General features: G+C 39.0%; 1 protein-coding gene across 4 annotated transcripts in view; it reads left to right on the plus strand.

The window, feature by feature from the left end:
• mark4b (MAP/microtubule affinity-regulating kinase 4b) overlaps positions 1-19,966 on the plus strand; it is a 63,695-nt gene extending 43,729 nt beyond the window's left edge. The window contains exons 12-19 of one of the 4 annotated variants that reach the window (XM_084717537.1): positions 442-631; positions 745-965; positions 1,723-1,826; positions 7,074-7,352; positions 9,695-9,777; positions 16,006-16,050; positions 18,190-18,235; positions 19,111-19,966. In XM_084717537.1, coding sequence (XP_084573663.1) covers positions 442-631; positions 745-965; positions 1,723-1,826; positions 7,074-7,352; positions 9,695-9,777; positions 16,006-16,050; positions 18,190-18,235; positions 19,111-19,444 — 1,302 coding nt within the window. In that variant the 3' untranslated portion in view covers positions 19,445-19,966. The remainder of the gene's footprint in view (positions 1-441; positions 632-744; positions 966-1,722; positions 1,827-7,073; positions 7,353-9,694; positions 9,778-16,005; positions 16,051-18,189; positions 18,236-19,110) is intronic. The other 3 variants (XM_084717535.1, XM_084717534.1, XM_084717536.1) reach the window with 3 other exon arrangements.

A 19,966-nucleotide genomic window follows, 5' to 3' on the forward strand; every position in this document is an offset into this window, starting at 1 on the left:
TTGCAGACCTCTCTATATTTAGTCTATGCCTTTATTTGACAGTATAGATTATATGTCTTGCTAGACAAGCTCATATACTAAATAAAATTATCACAAAAAGAACTTCAGCAGTATGGGAGTATGTCTTATTCAGGATGGAGCAGCAGTTAGCAGTTAATGCTAATCTTAAATTGTGTACAGCGTTGCAGTTTAGGTGATTTAGCTGAATTTAACTGATCTAGAACTGCATCTGTTTTACTCAATATATGAGTATGAATATGGGATTTGTTGTTGTCCCAGTCTGATATAGATTGAGACATGACATTAACTTGACATGGTTTTGGAACTGGACTGGACTAACTTGGTCTTGGTTTTAGCTTTGGGTTGTTGCTCAGCAGGAAGCTGTTAACACTCTAGTGTCAATTTGTTTCTCCTGTCTGTGTCTGTTTGTCTGTTTCTCAGTCGGAAGGCACTGAGTCTCGGTCAGGTAGCAGTCTGAGTCTAGCTCGAGTCCGACCCGGCACCATCTCTAATGGAACCAGCAAACACAGCAATTCTTCTTCCTCCTCTGGGGCGCCTTCTTCCTCTTCTGGCCACAAGGCACAGCGCAGCGCCTCCACTTACCACCGACAAAGACGACACTCTGACTTCTGTAAGGCGAAACACAGAGAGCAGTGGCACACTACACCTTCACTTGTTTTGCGATTAGTTTAACTTGATTTGATTAATTCTGAAATGCTGAGAGCTCTTCATAATATCTCTCAGGTGGTCCAGCGGTTCCAGGGTCGACACACCCCAAGCGGAGTCCCAGTGGTGTAGGCGAAGGGGCGGGGCTTAAGGAGGAGCGGCTGTCAATCCGCAAGCCAACCACCAATTCCACTGGCTCCCGTAGCATCCCGACCCCCTCCAGTCCCATGGTTAGCTCTGCTCACAACCCAAACAAGGCAGAGATACCCGACCGGCGCAAAGAAGTTAACTCAACCACAGTAAGGCCTAAAGGACGTTTTGTTGGTGTGATGAATCATCCAATGTAAACAATCTGTCACATTTAATCCCTTATCAATACAATGGGTACAGATGGCAGAAATCCTCACAGTCCTCCTAATCCCATTTCCTCAGATTACAGCACATTGAGGCTGCACTGACACAGATATTATGGAGACTGCAAACATTAACATCCTCCACAGATCAGAGAAGAGCTGAATGAAAAAAAAAACAAAACACTTACCTTGAGATGAATAACAAACTGTAGATTCACCCAGCAGGGAGAATATGGAGATTACAGATATTCAGTAAGATTAGCATGAGAGGGTGTAAAGTATGTGAAGAGTTGAAGACAGCACCCAGATTAACCTGAGATTAACTCTTTCTGTACAGCAGATACAGGCTGAACTGAAGACCATCTGAGGTCAAACAGACAAAGCGGGGAAATCTTTATATTTTTTAACCTGTTCAGAAGTCCAGGTCAAGTAGGGCTTTTCATGTAGTGTCACATAAATGTTACTTGTTAATTGCAAATCATGTGTCTACAATGGCTTTTTAATTGTAAATATAAAGCATAAGAATGCATGACATAATAAATGTGCTTCACCTTTGAAGCTCTCCTCACATTGTTGGGATGTGGTACCACATTCCCTCACCACATAAAGTTAAAACGCACCGTTTCCATGTTTGTAGGATATTCAGGTCATCGTTCATTTCAGTCACATGCATGTGATTTTTGATTTCTGACTCTTTCCGCAGAACAACATCCCTGCTAGTGCCATGACTCGAAGAAACACATATGTGTGTACGGACCGATCCAACACTGATAGACACTCACTGCTGCAAAATGGCAAGGAAAACAGGTGAGAGGAGCATAAATGCAAGTCTGTCTTAGTCTCTGTTTATCTTTTACAGTACGTGTGGTGACTAGCACAGTTAGTGATATCATGAAGATTTTTCTTCTTTTCTTTATTTTTGTGGAAATTTGGGCCACAGCCCGTCGTCCTGGAGCTTATGTGTAACAAACCAGAGGTCAGCAACCTGCATGTGGCTCCTTTGTCCTTCTCTAGTGGCTCCCTGTGGCTGTTATAAAAAATCATGTTGAAAAAAACCATGGTCATTTTTAACATCTCAAGTTTCAAGTGATTCTTACAAATGTAAAAATGTGAAGCCTTTACAATGAATTAAAAAAGCAGTTTTAATATTTCTTCAACTAAAATGTGTGTCATAACCTATGTCTGCACCTCGGCGGCTTTTCATCCTAATTTTGCCAGTGGCTAAAGGGATAGTTCACCCAGAAATTAAAATTCAGTCATTATCTACTCACAAGGAGTATCTGAGGAAAAATAATGTAATTGTTGTGGTTCCAGACAGTTTTTTTTTTTTTTTTTTAGCCCAAAATGACTCTTTTGAGAGTAAGAGTTGCAGCCCCCTGGTAAAATAAGAATAATCACTGAAGATTTGCCTACAAGTGGGAGTGCCAGCTCACAAAGCCTAGATGATTTCTTTTTGCTGCATTTTTTGACCTTGTGCCACCTCTGAATTTCACCTCATCTTGTATCTAAACTCCCTAAAGGGTGCAGCATTGAGATTAGAATTAGATTTAGTTTAGGGAAAATGAAAAAACTCATCAACAAATTCAGTTTTATGGAAACAAGTGTGGTGCACAGACTATTAATTAAGTGACTGTAATATAAAAAAACAACAGGGAGGTGAACATGAACAAGATGGAATAAATTACACAGTTTGACCTTGAACTGCCCTGCTGCTAACCCAATGTAGAAAATATATTCATATTCATATTTGTAGTAAACACAGTGTGAAAAGGTTTGTTTTATAGAGACTGGTTCCACTGGTACAGCTTGTCTCTTTTTGCACAGAGCTTAGAGAGTGTTTGGCCCCGAGTGTTTGTCTCACATACATTTTGTCTCTTCAAGAGAGGATAAAGGGCTTAAACTGTGCATGAGTGGGTGCGTCTGCGTGTGTGTGTGTGCATGTCTGTGTGTGTGTGTGTGTGTGTACACCCAATATGAACTGTCTGTTGTTGTGACAGATGGTTGTCTGCTTGTCAGTGTCAGAGCATGGCAGGCACCATCTCTTCTCTCTCTCTCCCTCTCTGTCTTTCCCTATGGTCACTTTCTCACTTTCATTCTGGCTGACCTGTTTTCCATCCTTCTGTCTCTTCATCACTCTGAAATTCTGGCTCTCAGACGGATAGCCAAAAAGTTCCTGCCTGTTGTCTGATCTTCAGTAAAATGTTCCTGAGGTGGAGGGTTGAGGGCGGCTCAGGAGGAGGGTGTGTTGAATGAATTACAGACTGATAGAGAGTTTTTAAATCTAAGACTCCGCTGAAAACAACAAAGGAAAATATGAATGAGTGGATGTACAAATGATTTTTGGCAAAGTGAACATTCTGATGTCTGCTCAAACTGCACAAACATGCTTATGTTGACCAACCATGATGCTTTTTAAGATACCAAACAGAACTTATGTTTTCTGGATGGAGCGCTAACATGCTGGTGATTAAGAGATATTTGGGTTTCACCCCTCCACTTTGATTTAACAATCTATGGTATGGTACTTTAAAAGGAACACTAATATGACACTGTAAAAATACTCTCTAATAAGTAGGGGTGTAATGACACATTGATCTGGATCGGTGTATAGATTCAATGTTCAGTGATCCAGTAGGATCGATGCAAAGTGAAAATATCGATCTTTATTGTCATATTTAAGATACACTTTTATTTTGAAAATTCCTGTGGCATGTCTGTTTGACAAATGTCTGGAAGAGTTCAGTCAGAAAATTGTCAAATCATAACTTAATCGCTTTTTGTGAGATGTGATATCGCCTGACACTAATCGCAGGCTCTTGAGTTGAATCGAATCGAAATTGTATCTTGATAGACTTTGTGATATAAACATCGATGTCCAGAATATCGTATCGTATCGTGATGAAGCTTCTGATTTACACCCATAGTTATAAGTAAAAGTATAATCAGGAAAATGCCCTTAAAGTATTAAAACTAAAAATACTCAATGCAGAAAAATCCCTTGTCACTGTTCAACTATTATATATTTGTCATTATAATTTTATTACTCAAGATTATTAGGAATAAATCCACTAATCGTATCAGCTATACTCATATAAACTGTTGGGGTAGTTTCATTATAAGAAACCATCATATTTTATTCGCTCCTTATATGTTTTGTGTGCAGAGTAAAAAAAAAAAAAGTACAACCTTTCCTCCGTAGAAAGTGTCACGAAAGTAAAAGATTCAAACGAAGTACAAGTACCTCATATTTGTACTTAAGTACAGAACTTGAGTAAATGCTGACAATCCACCCCACAGCCGACACTGTTACATTCAGGCATCACAGTGTGGCAGTATTCTCCATCACAGCTCCATTTTGCAGTTTAGCAGGTGGTGGTGAAGGATGTGGGAATGAAGGGAAGGAGTGACGGGTAAGAGGAGAAAAGGAAAAGGAAGATAAGATAGGGAAGAGATGGGAGAGGAGGGAGAAAAGGGAGGTGGTCAGGAAAGAGTGCCATGATGAAGTGAGGACTGGCGTTGTGCCAGAGTAACCCTAACTGCCTCAGAGGCCTTGTCAATGTGATGCCATGCCAGAGTGGTTGATGGGACAAACACGTGCATGGACAGACACAGAGTCGCGTTTATGTCCCCGTCCATGAAAACTGTGTCTGCTGTAGTGGCAAAAGTGCACAGGACAAACACAAAACACTGACGATGTAACGACAGCATGTGTGTTACTATACTTTAACATATTTTATTTATATTAAACGTACAGGTCCTTGAATTAAACACACATTTACTGTGAATGTACACAGATGCTAATCTAAGATGCCACATAAGATAAGTGACTTCATGCCAAGATGTACATACATGAAGCACAGTTTAATGTAGACAAACACAGATGTGTGGGAGCCAAAATATTCTGCTGAGTTTCTGTCACTAAACTAACTGAAGTGCATTTATTATAGTTTATACCATCACAAACAGTTACATTTGTTTTTATCTACAATGTTTAGATTTTTTTGTTTCTCTTTAGATATATTTTGAACATGTAACAAACACTAGCCAAAATAAATTGATGGATTTATGAATTCATGCCCGAAAAGGAGTAGGAAGAAGTTAAATCCTAGCTCTTTTTGTTCAAATAATAAAAAAAAAAACATCCAAAAACAAATAATCTGAATAATATGCTTTTGAACTCTGAAATTCATGTAATTCTAATTATTTGATTACAATAATCCTTTTCGGTTAATATTGTAACTCTAGAAATATTTCTGTTTTATTTCTGTTCAGGGTTCAGTGTTAATATTTTTTCATTTTTTTCAATTTTTATTTGTCCCTGTACAAATTGTTTAATTCATCAGTGATTATCAAATAACAACAAAGACCAAAGTTAATTGTCATGTTTAATATAAGGCTGCAATGTCTATAAAATGTCAAAAAATAATTATAAATTTTCATCCCAGTTGATGTCCAAGGTGATGTCTTTACATGTCTTGTTTTATCCAAAATACAAAGTTACTCAGTTTAATATGATAATAAACAAAGAAAAGCAGGAAACCCTCTTATTTTATTATCAAAATAGTTTATAATTCCATCTTTTTTAACCACTTGCCCATTCAGACAACTGAGTTGCCAGTTTTACTTGCCCAGAATGGCATTTTAGTTGTCCTGGTCAAGTGGGCAGTCATTGTTGAGCCCTACTGTTGAAGCGTGTTTGAGTTGAAATATGCATGAAAAAACTTTGTACAAATAACATGTAAATGTTTAATGCGTGTAACTTTTACAACCATCGAAATACGAATGAAATGAAGGTGAACATCCTTAGTTTCTCTCATCTTTTTTGCACATTTCTTCCTTACTTTGGCTCCAATTCAACCTCTTGTCTTCCTTTTCTCCTGTCCTCACCTTTTTTTCTGCCTTCATCTCTGAAGCTTCTCCACCTCTCTCCTGTCCGCTCCTCCCTCCATCCCCGGTTCGCCCTCCTGCAGTTAGCCGCAGCAGGCAGCTAGTCCACATTGACGTTAAACGATTTTGCTCTGCAACGGCTGCTCTTCAACTTAACCTGTCTAATGGTTGCGGCCCACTTGAGCCCTGTGTGTGGGAGTTATCTAGAGCGTTATGAAAAGCAGCCTCAGGCCACCAGCCAGCCAGAGAGTCAGGGGTGGAGAGGTGTGTGTGTGAGTGTGTGTGTGTAGGTGTGACAAAGTGTTGATGTTGGATGAAGAGAAGACAATTGGGCGAGAGGGAGAAAAATGAGAGGGAGCCAGAGATGAGAAAGCTTGTTTGGGTCAGAAATTGGAGAATGCATTTTTTATTTTGGGGTGAACTGTGCCTTTAAATGCACTTCGTAGAGGTCGTGCTTGCAAGAAAAAATCAACAACACAATTCTTTACACATATGCAAATGTGGCAACCGAAGACATAAAACAAAGCCATGTAGCCCAATATCTTCTCTCAACCTGCCTTCCTAAATTTAATGGCATATTAAAGAGGCATGATTAATCAGAAATACAGCATTTACCTGGCTTTTTGTGTCTTTATTGTGGTTATCTGTCATATTAAACCTTACATGTAACATAAATATGCCTTAATGAATAATCCTGGTAATAGTCTATACTTTACTTAATGAAAGCAGACAAAAAAATCTACGATTGATCCTATTAACAAGCAATGACTGTGCATCCAGAGCATGATATTGCTCATTCCTCTGTGCCAATGTTGTCAAAAAATATTAAAAACACACCAGTGAGTCACACCATCGCACTGGGTGACATGTTCCTTCTTTACGATGAACATGGGGGCTGTATTCTGAGTCAATGTGGGACTGACTCATTACACCATCCACACTGGTGCTTTAACTTGCACACCAAATGTGTATTAACATGCAGGTGAAAATGCAAAAATTCTTAGTTTCTTCCTGATTTGAATAGTGCAAAATATTCATTACAAAACTATGGAATTCTGGAAAATGGTAGCAGGTATTATAATGTAAGGAATAGATGATTCTTACAGTTGTCAACTGATATTAATTTGACTATAACTAACCACTCTTGGTTTTCCTTCTCCCATTCAGTTCCTTATCCCACCGCCTTCCCCCTGCCTCGCCCTCAACACACAGCATCGCCGGTGCCTCTGGAGCCTCCTCCTCGTCCTCCACGCCCTCCTCCCGCCTCTCCAGGGGATCCACAGTGAGGAGCACGTTCCATGGAGGGCAAATTAGAGACCGTAGGCCTCCCTCCCATGCTCCCCCAGCTTCCCCAACGCCATCCCATGATGCCAGCCCGCTGCCTCACGCCAGGACCCGGGCCACGACCAACCTGCTAAGCAAAATCACCTCCAAGTTGACCCGCAGGTAAGGGGAGAAGCCGCGAGAAGAAGGGGAGGAAAGAATATAAGATTTCTGTATGGCTTCCACTAATGGTTTAGAATAAAAGAGGATGAGTTTTACTTTCATTTAGATGTGTGATTGTAGGTAAGAAAGGATAAGAAAGAATGATAACTCCTAGAAGTCAATAAACAGATTTCAAATGAACCCTTAACTCTGGACTTGTTGCTCATTTGGACATTTGCAAGTATTTTCAAGGACTGCATGTATATCATGATGTGCCTGTACAGGACAGGCTTGTATGTTTCTAGGTTTGAATCTGGACAGTGTAACTCATTTTGCTATAAACCTGTACATAAAGATCATTTAGCTAACCTTGCTGCCTCTCACCGTCTCTTCCTTAACCAGTACTAACCTTCCAGCCTTCCTTCTTTAATAATGAATCTTTACAGGCTTCTGAAGTTGTCCTCCTTAATCTCAGACCTGGGTCTAATAGTGTTCAAACATTATTCCAGCTGTTTTACTTGCTTAAATTAGATTTTTTTTTTTTTTAATAATTCAGCTGCCAATGGCTGGGGTATTTCCACCCATTGCCACCTGCTCCCCACAACATTTGCTAAAAAAATAAAATAAAATAAAATCCCTACCCCAGGCAAATGTAGCCATTATTTATAGTAAATAATTTATATGGTCAGACAGATACTGAAAAAAAGCTTAAATAAAGATCTTTTAAAAACTACACTAAACTAAAAGTGGTTAAAATCACAGATTGTGTTGCTCTTTATGTTTTTTTCCTTTAGCAATAGATACAAGCAAGATAGACAACACAGAGCAACACTGAGTGGGTGAGAAATAAAATTAAAATTTGACTTTAATTGGAACTGGAAATCACAGTATTGCATCCTGCAGCAGTGCTCACTGCTCATCCACCACCAGCAAATAAGAAAAATGTGTCCTGCACCCTCAACAGTTGTGTTAAGACCCGTCCGCACAAAAACAGTAACTATAACGTTAACTACCACAACTATAACAACAGCGACAGTTGCAAACTATATCGTTGGGATTAATTTCAGAGCGATTCTATTAACGATAAAAACACTGATAGCAAATCAAAATCCATAAAATATTGTGGTATAAAACTTACTTATTAAACGGTTAGTTTAACGTAATATTAGCCTTCAAATTACGGATAACAAATCTGATTTTTATCTGAGACATACAGCCAAAATGATCTTTGGCAATGATGGGGTCTCTGAAGTTTTTTTTTATCTTTACCGATGTCCTCTTTGTTAATCTGCAGGATAGCATCAAACTAATGTTGACTCATGACTCAAGAATTAATAAAATGTGTCTTTAAAAGATGACAACTCTTATATTAATAAGGCGAGGTCATCAATATCCATTTTTCTAAGATGCTGGAGCACGCAGCATGTGCTTTGAGCCACTATTTACAGACAGTTATCGTTCATCGGTGTGGATGATTGTGATGTTATCGTTATAATTGTCTTAATATGTGATCAAATATTTTTGAGGATCCTGTTATGCATGACAAATGCTAACATAATTTCTAATTAGGTGAGCATAACGTTAACATATAAAACAAAAAAGAAAAAGGAAAAGGAGAAAATAAGCCAGACTAATGGCGACTCCCCCACCCCCAACCCAAGAGATCTCCAAATCATACACTGTGTGTGGAAGGACATGGCCAAGTTCAACATCCAAAATTGCAGAAATCGCACTTGCCTGATGTGTCAGTTATTGTTATAATTGTCCTTCTTGGTGTGGACGGCCCTGTAGATCCAACAGGATAATCAAGAGCACAATCCCGCTGCAGCCCTCTGTCTAAACTGGTCACGTGTATGCAGGTGGACAGTATGTTAAATTCAAGAAACTAAAAAAGAAAATCCAGTTGCATAACCATCTGTCATGAAGTGTTTTTTCTGATGCAGTGAATCCCACTTCACTGCTACTCACAAGCTGGTACAAACAAGCCAAAACCTATTTGACCCAGGTCTGATGGTCAGGTGGACATTCTGTGTGTCTTTCACAATCAGTTCTTCTCAGCTGCTTATTGTTGCTTTATCTGTTTGTTTGTTTGTTTGTTTGATTCTTTAACAACTTTTGCTTTTCCTTGCCAGTCACCTGCCAATCTTCTATCCTTCTTTTTTTTTCCTGAACAACAGTACATACAGTTTAATTTGTACTTCTCTGCTCTTCTACCTGTGCTTCTTACTGTCATTTCTGTTGTCTGTCTTCCCCCTTCGCTTTCTCTTTCGTTCAATGTCTCTCTGACTTTCTGCTGTTAATTTTCCTTTTCCATTCCTCTCACCCTCTCTTCATCTCCTTCTCTTCTTCCTCTCTCCTCCTAGGGTCACTCTTGACCCTTCTAAACGTCAGAGCTCAAACAAGTCCATGTCGGGCTGCACCCTCCCACAGGGGACAAAAACAGTTAGTAAGTCTTCCTTTCCCATGTTTTCTGGCTGCTTCTGTCTGCCTGACTGTCTGCCTGCTTGCCAGTGCCCTGTCATCCCCTCTACCCCTCATTCAGTGTCTGTCGCAGGTTGGAGTTTAGTTATACAAACATTTATTTGAGGCAAAGCTACTCTACAGGCAGGAGTTTAGTGGTTGAGTTAAAGTCAACCTGCAGGGTTCTGGCTCCATGGTATCCCATTCACACTGCCAAGAACTTTTTTCAGAAATTTAAATTTCCTCTTTTTTCTTACACATTAATTGTTAAAATATATGTTTCATCAAGAAGAGTCAAAGGATTGATTGATAGGTGTCTTAACAGAAGTGGGTGGTATAGATAAAATCTTCTATCACAGAACATGAATTATTTATCACAGCAATGATATATTTTGATAAAGTAAATTTTTTGGAGGTTAAATTGTATCCAGATTAAATAACCTGATGGGGATTTCTGCTCACGGCTGATCTTGGAGTTAAGTTAAGGGTCACAAAAAGTTACTCTGTGGCCACCAGATGTTTCATGTAGGTGGTCACAGGGGACCCAAGTTTTGTCCCCATACTGCGAGTCTTTGGCAACACAAAGTTACAGTTCTATAAACATCCTGAAAACGTTCTACGAAAAGGGCGAACAGTACTCGGTGCTGAGTAGCTACCGATGTGTCAGGGCTACTAAAGTATGTTTTTTCTGAGCTTACTCAAACTGTTAACACTATTCTTACAACAGAACCAGAAACACAAAAAAGTGGACTATGAAAACACAAAACGGCAAGAAAACTGTAGGAGTGAACAGAAGCTGGAGTTAAAGTGTCTAGAATACGACACATCTAAGAACATAATGTATTGCTATGTGTGCTACGTTTTCCTCAACTAACTGAGAAATCTAGCTTGTTTTTCATTGGAAAAAAATACCTTCAGGAAAAGCCACATCACAATTCATGGGAAATGTTGCCCTTTCTGTATTGTTATACTCAAGTTTATTTTTGGGCTACAAAATATGTATATTGACCACCAGATTTTAAGTATAATTTTATAAATAATAGCGTCTATCCCTGGTAAATACTTAAGTGTTGTATTGAAAAGTTTTGTAAAAGTTTTGAGCTGTTGGAAACGCTACACACTAAAAACAAACTAAAAGTGGGATTCATCATCAGACCTCTAGTAAACACTTACCTAACCATTACTGTTAGATATTTAATCAGGAGGTAGTGATTTTAGCGAAAACTATGAGTTAATAATTTGATTCATTATGACTTAATAATTTTCAATAATCCATTCATTCCATCCATTCTGCCACTTCTCGAGTGTCATTTAATTAATCATATAGTTAAGAATTATTGTTATTACTTCTGAGAAGTACTGGAAAAAAAGATGATATGGAGCATATATACTCCTCTGGTTTTCCATCTTATTTTCATGCATTCTTCCATCATACTTTAAACAGTTTTTTTTATGATTGGAAAACACAGACATCAAAGCATCTCCGTAGAAACTTCTGCTCAAGCTTAACTGTGACTAAAGGCATGAAGTAGTCTAAATGCTGAAGCCAAGCAGAGCTTTTACAGGAAATTTGAGTTTCTTGGACTGTGGCCATCAAAGCGTAACTCAGTTGATTGTTTCTTCCTATAGAGCAGCTCTATCTCAAAACAGTATGTTTATATGACTAAAACTCTCATCAGCAGCTGTCTGCCTGAATGTTTGTCTGTCTGGACTGCTTGTGTCTCTGCTGGCTGGGCTCTGTGCTGTTAGCACTCACTAGAGGCTGTAGGTGGCACAGCACCACTGGCTGCTTCCAACAAAATGCATTACAGTATTGGGTTTCTGGAACAACAGCGGGTGACGTCGTTTTATTGTTCGATCTTTAGATGTGGGTGTTCAAGTTTGCCCCTATTACGAGACAGTTGTTTTGAACGTTAGCATTAGGTATAATGGAGCCTTTGTCTGTTAGCTTATGTAGGCAGTCCACAGTCTCTCTCACAAACACAGACACACACACACACACACACACACACACTAAGTCACAACCTGCTTTTAGAATAACATGTTTGTGTCCCTGGGAGAGTGTGAGTTTGTTTCAACTCAACTGTACTAGTCTGACTCATGTAATCAACACCATATGTTTGCCCATGCTGTTAACAAATCAGCAGTCCTTCAGCAGGGCTGTGGGATCCAGGACAGACAGGAAAGGGGGGGATGGTGCTTTATTGGTGTTTTATACAAGACAAAGAGAGTGGGTGAAGGATTAGAAAGAGGAGAAGCGATTAAGGGAGGTTCATTCACTGTCTTTAAGGTGTGCGACTTCAGTACCAATGGTAATATAGTGTGCATTACTGTTTTTAGGGGCTAATTCTTCATTGCATAACTGGTTAAACATAATGGTAGCACTTTTACACTTTTTTAAACAACCTGTTTGGTTCCTTCATAAGTAGTTGCAGTTTTTGGTATCAGTCCAGAATGAAAAAGAGCCAAAGTTTTGTAGCAATATTAAACAGTCTTGAGGCATGGAGACCAGTATTTTATGCCATTAATCAGAGACTAGAAGAGACGTCTTTAATTTAGCTATTGTATTCATGATTTCCAGTGATAACCAATGTCAAGTGTCACTTCCAGAAATTTAGAAAATTCATAACTGAAGCAGGAGTAGACAGAAGGAATGTCAGACCTGCAAAAAGGTAAATTAAAATGTGTAATCATCAGTTATTACATGGCATTGTTAAATATTTGATTCTGATTGGTAAGTTACAGCATTCTAAGGTCTGTTATTTCTGTATAACAGACCATTGCTATGGATATAGGTCATTTTAAGTCATAAAGTCATTTTAAAATGAATATTTTGTGTCAAGTTGTTGATTTTGTTTGGTAAGTAACCATATAATAAGCAGGATAATGTACAGTGAGCCATTATTCATTATTGTCATTATTGTAAAATAAACCACTTCAGGTTGAAGGGGTTTATTATGTACATTATCCCCTAAATAATTTCTTTCTTTAGTGCACTGTCTATACTAAGGCTGTAACTAGCAATAATTTTGATTATCAATTGATCCGTCAATTACTTTCTCAATCAGTCGAGTAAATGCTTGGTCTGTACAATGTCAGAAGAGGTTGAAAAATCCCCATCATGTTTTATCCAAGATGATATGATCTTTTTATTCAGATGTCTTATCTTGTCCAACCAACAATCCAGAATCCAGTAATATTCAGTTGACTGTGGAAGAAGATGAACGAAACCAACAAAATATTCCGATTTGAGAAGCAGAAATCCTGACTCCTAACAGATAAACGGTTATTAAAATAGTCAATTGACTAATTCACTCTCTTTGCATTGTCATGACTGATTGGAGTTAAGATTGTGTCTCTCATTGTGACCACATAAGATAAGATAATCCTTCATTAGTTCCACAAGGAGGAAATTTGCAGTGTGAAGACAACAGTGTAAAGAGATATGATTTTAAATGGTAAGGCAGATGAACTATGACGCGGTTTCGAATTCTGATAAGGCGCTAGCAATAGCAATACAAAGAAAACACAGAGGAAAAAGCTTTACATTCTCTGAAATTTGTGTTTGGGTAAAAAAGTGCAATGGTAAATAGAATTTAGTCTGCATCATTCTAGCTTTGAACCTGTCACAACAGGAGTACACAACTGTCTTGAGTCCTCACCAGGAGTTTATAAGAAACATCTCAGCCTGCACCAGTCACCCTGACTGACTGACCCAGCGTCACTGCCGTTTTAAATCAGGATTAGTTATGTAACCGGGATTTATCCCTCTCTTAAACAGGGATCTTGCACAGCTCTCCTTCAAGATACAAGCAGATTGTCCTGCTACACTGCTGCTAGCTTCTCTGTCTGTCTCTCGCACTGTTTCTGTCTGTTTAATGTCATCTTCTACTCTCTTCCTCTGTCAATTTGTGCTGTTTTTCTCTCACCTTCTCACTTCAGCCTTCCCTGTCTCTCTCTCTCTCTCTCTCTCTCTCTCTCTCTCTCTCTCTCTCTCTCTCTCTCTCTCTCTCTCTCTCTCTCTCTCTCAGCTCTGAGCCTTTACACAGATTGCACAATCTGGTACATTTACTGTACAGTTCATACACAGATAGTCACAAAGTCAACGCACACAACTCTGTCCAGTCTGTCTCTCATTACTCTTCATTCAGAAGCACTTAGATTTATTTTTTCCACTTTTATGACTATACCTGGGGCACCTTGGCATGGTTTTTGAGGGAGGAGCCAAGTGTCATTACCTCATTTTCTTTGCCCAGACAAGAAAAGCAAGGTCATAATTCAGATAAGACACTTTCAATTTTTCCTTTCTTTCTCAAAACATTTATATAATTACTGCTGTACAACAGAGTACAGGCACTGATGCAACATTTCAAAGTTTGGCCTCAAAAGAACAACATATATAGGTAAACATTTGTAAAACTACCTGTTCTTTCAGCAACATAATGGCATTAAGAGTCTGATGTTCCCAACACAGATTACTGTCCAGATAATTATTTGGATAAAATTCATTCATAAATACTGAGGCATATCCCAGTTATTATCTGTGCAGATTAGAAGGGATGCCATGTACTTCAAGAGAAGTGACCCATTAAACTGCTGCAGTCAAAAAGCTGAGACACACAGTGTAAAGGTGTATTCAGGTGTAAATGGCAGCTGGAACAGCTCTTCACTGAGAGCCAGGATCACATCAGAGTAGGTTTCATTTTCAGTAGAAATCTATGAATGAAATCCCACTGCTCACTCCTCCAGACCAACCCCACTTCCTGGAATAGAGATCAGGTTGCCAGGTTGGTGGGAAGGAAGCCCTCCGTCTGCACACGAAAAATAGCAACAGTGTCCCCTGGTGGCAATGAGAAGGGAGTGCAACATAGATCCCCTCTATGAGATAATTTATCCAAAGAACCCATGAGCTAAACCCTAGAAATGTTTGTGCGTTTAGTGTAGTATGTTGAAATACTCTAATCTACACTCTGAAGTCATCAAGAATTGCATATCTACATATCACATGATTAAAATATTAGAATTGTCACCACAAGCCTCAAGAAAAGACAAATTAGGAAGAACCCACACGACTTAATAGAGTTTTTTTTTTAGTCAAACTTAAAATGTAGGGTGGGATGAATGAATGAAAGGTGTGTGAGAGTTTTGTATGTTACAGTCAAAGTAGAAATGGAAAAAAAAACTAACAAACCCAAAAGACAGTAAATGACAGGAAAGAGGCAGACAACTGATTAACATTATTATTATGAAGCTTTGTTAACAAAAGTAGAACAAGAAACTAAAAGGAAAGCCTATAGACAGAAGGGCATTGAAGGTTTTATACTCAAAGGTCATTATCAGTATCATCATTCATAGTCAGATCAGTCATATCATACTCGATTCTGATTGGTCAATTACAGAATTTTAAGGTCTGTTATTTCTGTATAGCAGACCGTTGTTATGGACACAATTCTGATCATTCAGAGGAGGAATCCAGGATTCCTGGAGGAACAATAAAATCATTGCTAAATCACTAACATCATTTTAAAATTAATATTTTGTGACAAAATATGGATTTTTGGTACAAAACCAAATGTAGGATAATGTACAGTGAGCAGGTCACTATTGCAAAATAAAGCCGTAGAATTATTTTAAAATTCATTTATTTCATAGCAGGGGTCAGTTTTGATGTTTGATGTTTTTAAAGATGAGCCCTGTACTATTTTACTTTTATGTTAAAAACTGAACCCATACCATGTGAAAATAAGCATACGTCTAGGGGTTTTAGGATTGCAGATTCTCCAAATAATTAAATTATTTGAAAATATTTAGTGTGCCTCATATTGTATCAGATACGGTTTTATTTGTGTGAGTCATGTCTGGCTGCCACTCCAACACTCGCTGTGTTTTCTGTCTGTGAAGACCTGGCTCTCTGCTCTGGAGTTGCTCCCTCTGCATTTGTTTATCCTGCTCATGTGTTTTGTTGGTGGTGACTCTGACATTTCGTTGTCTCACATCCATCCAGTGTCCCAGTGTTAGTGAGTGTAGGTTGGTGATGATCCATCTGTGATTTGAAGATGAGTTGTCGTGTTCTGTGTTGTGATTGGTTGACGTGGGTTCACTGACATAGCCATGCTGATGATTAGTGCATTAAAACGGGAAACAGGGGCGGGGTTGGTGTGACAACGTCATTGGCCGATTGATTTCTAACAGATACGTTTGTCTTCCTCTTGAGGGTCACAGACGAACCTGAGAGAATCAGCAGATCTCCGGTCACAAGGTGAGTACAACTTTATGTTTTTCCAACACTGACAACCAAAGAGCAACAGTAGGATAATCTTAAATTTAATGTGTCAGCAGCTCATAATTTATCCATCAATTTACCCTGGACTTAAAGCTGCTACAAGAAGTTTTAACTGGTTATTAAACAGCCTTTTAGTGCTAATGTCTCTATATGACCTACATTAGCAAACAGGACCATCTGCAGGAAGATCAGCTATTTCTATAAAGTTATTCTTAATACCACAATCAGATTGAAAAGAGCCTGTGTTCACATTTTCTATTTTGCTTATACCAAACAATACCAAATACGTTTTTCCTGCCTCAATCCGTTTTAATTCCAAAGTAACATATTGCACATTCTCTGACCAGCATTACATAACTGATGAAACATATAAAGACATAGAAGGCCTACATATTGAACACATATACTAACTTATCATGTACTACATGGAGCACACTCATAAAAAGAATCTATTTCATATTTCACATTTTTATTTGGTAGTAGAAGGATTAAATTTCACTTAATTGATTAAATTCTTAACAACCGATTAATCATTATCATCCCTAGTGGAAACACTGCCGCTTTTGTTCACAGGAGCCTCTAAAATCAGCAAAATACAAAAGCTCCTTGCTTTTAAGGATATTAAAGGCCTTTAGTTTACTGAGACTCCTCAATGAGATATTTTGTGCGCAACACATAAATGACAGCGTTCCTGATGTTCTTAAAAGAATAGCTTGACATTTTGGGGAATGTGTTTATTTGTTTTTGTGTTTTGTTTTTATCTCATTTGAACCATACAAACACACAAGTGTAAAAACAGTTGGTCATTTTATGGGGTTAAGTGTTCAGAAGTAATCCAGTGCATAAAACAGTGAGTTGTTGTTTTTACTCTTCTGTTTTTGGATTAAACAAACAAGATTTCACATGTAAATTAGCTTTAGAGGTGCTGATTGTTCCCTCTGAACAGAGCCAGGCATAAAGACTGAAAACTGAAAACAAGCCAAACTAAAGATAACTAGCTGTTGGCTCCAGCTACATATTTACCATACAGACATAATCAATCAGTTATTCTGCAAGAAAGCAAATTAGCACATTTCCCAAAATGTAGAACTATTTCTTTAAGTCTCTGTCTCACTGCTACTCATTCAATTATGGCACTTAAATTTTATTCCTTGTAGTCTGCAAGCAAATTAATTTACAAGGATTTGTTGTATTCAGAGCAGCAGTGTGTTTACGGTGCAGCTGTAAATGTTTTCATTCTCAGGTGTGACTGAGACCTGATGTTTTCTTTTTTTCTGATCAGTTTCTAAACATCAGAAATCTTCTTTTTGCACTTTTGCATGTGATCCAACGTGGAAGCTGCATTAAACATCCAACACAGACCCTGAATCATACAACTCATATTTGAACACGCAAAAACTGAGTTTTTGTGTGATTATTTTTGTATTTAATTTTTCTCTTTCGTGTGATAAAGACTGAAGGAAATACAATGAAATAGATTTGAGAATGCAGAGAATGCACACTGTGGTCAGTTAACAAAACACATTTCTCATGAAAGGAGAAAAAATATGGAAACTTCTCTGTCCTAGAATCAACAGCTAATTTATATCAAGAACTTAAAATTGCCTTGATCATAAACATCACCACCCATCTCCCCTGTATTCCCCATATATGTGTAACCCCACAGCTGCAGAAAAGAATAAATGATTGAATGAAAGAATAAAGGAGCAGTTTATAATATTAAATTAGAATTCAATTAGCTGCCATTATTGTGATGCACAGAGAAGCTTGACTGTTCACTTTTTACATGGAGAACAAACATACACAACAATGTAAAGAAAATGTCCAATTTATTATTATCATTATTGCAGAGACACTTGGCTTAGATCGAGGCTAAAGGCACATACTGTAACAGACATTAACCATTAAAAGCACATATATATTTTTCACTCACTGTTAGTTATTATTGATTTCATATATAGTTATATTATACATTAGGCTCCTGGGACCACAGAAACCTAGATTATAATGGTATTGATCTCTCATACTCTTGTATTATTCATCCTGTATGTTTTCAGGGTTCATCTTTCTCAGCTTATCAGTATGTCTCTAAAAGTTTTGTGTACTTCCTCTCAGCCTCAGCTGCTTCAGCCCAGTTTGAGGCTCAGGTTAAAAACAGCAGGTAAACTAGCAGCACCAGGCTAACGTTAGCCAGCAGACTGTGGTGTGACCGTAGATGCTGAGCACGGCTCCCTGTGATAGATCATCCCTGTGGTTAGAACCTCGACCTTTTGATTTAAAGAAAAGGAAAAAATATCTTTCTTTGTCTCTTGCAACAGATTAGTCCCTGAAACTCGTTACTAGCTAATGCTGTAAGATCTTTGTGTGTTAGCTGGTGTTTTGTGTGATTCTAGAAAAATGATGACTGGAGTGAAAAGCAAATTCTATAACAAATATAATCCATTTAAGACAGTAATCTTTTTTTAAAAAATCTGTATAGTATGTTATTTATTATATACATGTCACTATAAACTTGCATTAAAGAGCAAAATAAATGTAGTATCAATCCCAAATCCCTCACATGAACACTTCATTTGAGGTGGGTTCACTTTGCATATCCCTATGGTGTTTTATCTCCACTGTATAGTATGAAAAAAGAGATGTTTTTAGACTACGAAATACACATTTATGTATCTGTGACCTGAGTAGCTATGCAGAAATATGAAAATCCAATAATGCATGATACTAATCTATTTTCTTCTCCTCCCCCTCTCCCTTCCCTCTCATACATTCACATTCATACATCCATACATTCACTTGCCTACACTTGTCTCATTCATTCCCATTTATTGTTAAATCTGTTCATCCATGCTCCTACATTAACATTTGGTCTCCTGCCCTCGCCCTTCTCCTCTGCCCCTCTTTATTTTTGCCATCCAAACTTTTAACCACCCTTAATCCTCCTCCTGTAAACATCCTCGCTCTGTTCTTTTTTGTTTTAAATCGCTCTACTTTTCCTCCCCCGTCCTCTGCTTGCATCGCCTCCTCTCCCTCCAGTCGCCATCTATCTGGGCATCAGAAAGCGGCCGAGCCCCGGACCCCCCGATGCGGCTGGGATGTGAGGGTGCGGAGCCCCCGCGACCCGGCCGAGGTGGTGCTAGCGCTGCGCGAGGCGGCACAGGGCTGCGGCTGCCAGGTCCACCTGGCCGGGCCTTTCCTCCTGTCCTGCACCCACGGAGCAGCCGGCGCCCGTGTGGCCTTCGAGGCCGAGGTCTGCCAGCTGCCCAGCGGGCTGGGCCAGAGCAGCGGTGTGAGGTTCAAGCGCCTGTGGGGGGCACCGTTAGCCTTCAGAGACATCGCCGCCAAAGTGTCCAAAGAGCTGGAGCTCTGAGGGCGACAGGAGGCGGGGCAGATTGATGACAGTTCAGACAAGTTGATGAATGAGGAGGGACGAGGAGGAGGAGGAGCAATCGCCTCCTTCTCCTCCTCCTCCTCCTTCTCCTCCTCCTCCTCCTCCTTGGGCTCCACCTCATCTGATGCGGCTAGCGATGCCTCGCCTCCGCCAAAGACCCTCTTCTTCTGATGCCACCAATCACAGCCAGACAAACGGATGCACAGACACGGATAGACCGCTATCGGCAGACTTATGATGACCCTTGACCTTGGAGCTGTCAGTGACCTACGACCCCTACTTAAAACATGCCACCACCTCCATACTATGTGAGCCCATGGAGTCAAACAGTTGTTTTTTTTTTTTCATGATTTAATGTTTGATGATAAGAATGGTGTTGCTGAGAATGATGGAGAGTGATAATGTGTTGTTGTTGACATTGTTATTCCTATTGTATCATATTTGTCATCATTCCTTTTTAAAGAGCTGCTATTTAAAGTTTAAAATTTTTTTGTGTATTAA

The sequence above is a fragment of the Lutjanus erythropterus genome, chromosome 4 (assembly GCF_056507025.1).
Source record: "Lutjanus erythropterus isolate fLutEry1 chromosome 4, fLutEry1.hap2, whole genome shotgun sequence".
NCBI classification, from domain to species: domain Eukaryota; kingdom Metazoa; phylum Chordata; class Actinopteri; order Lutjaniformes; family Lutjanidae; genus Lutjanus; species Lutjanus erythropterus.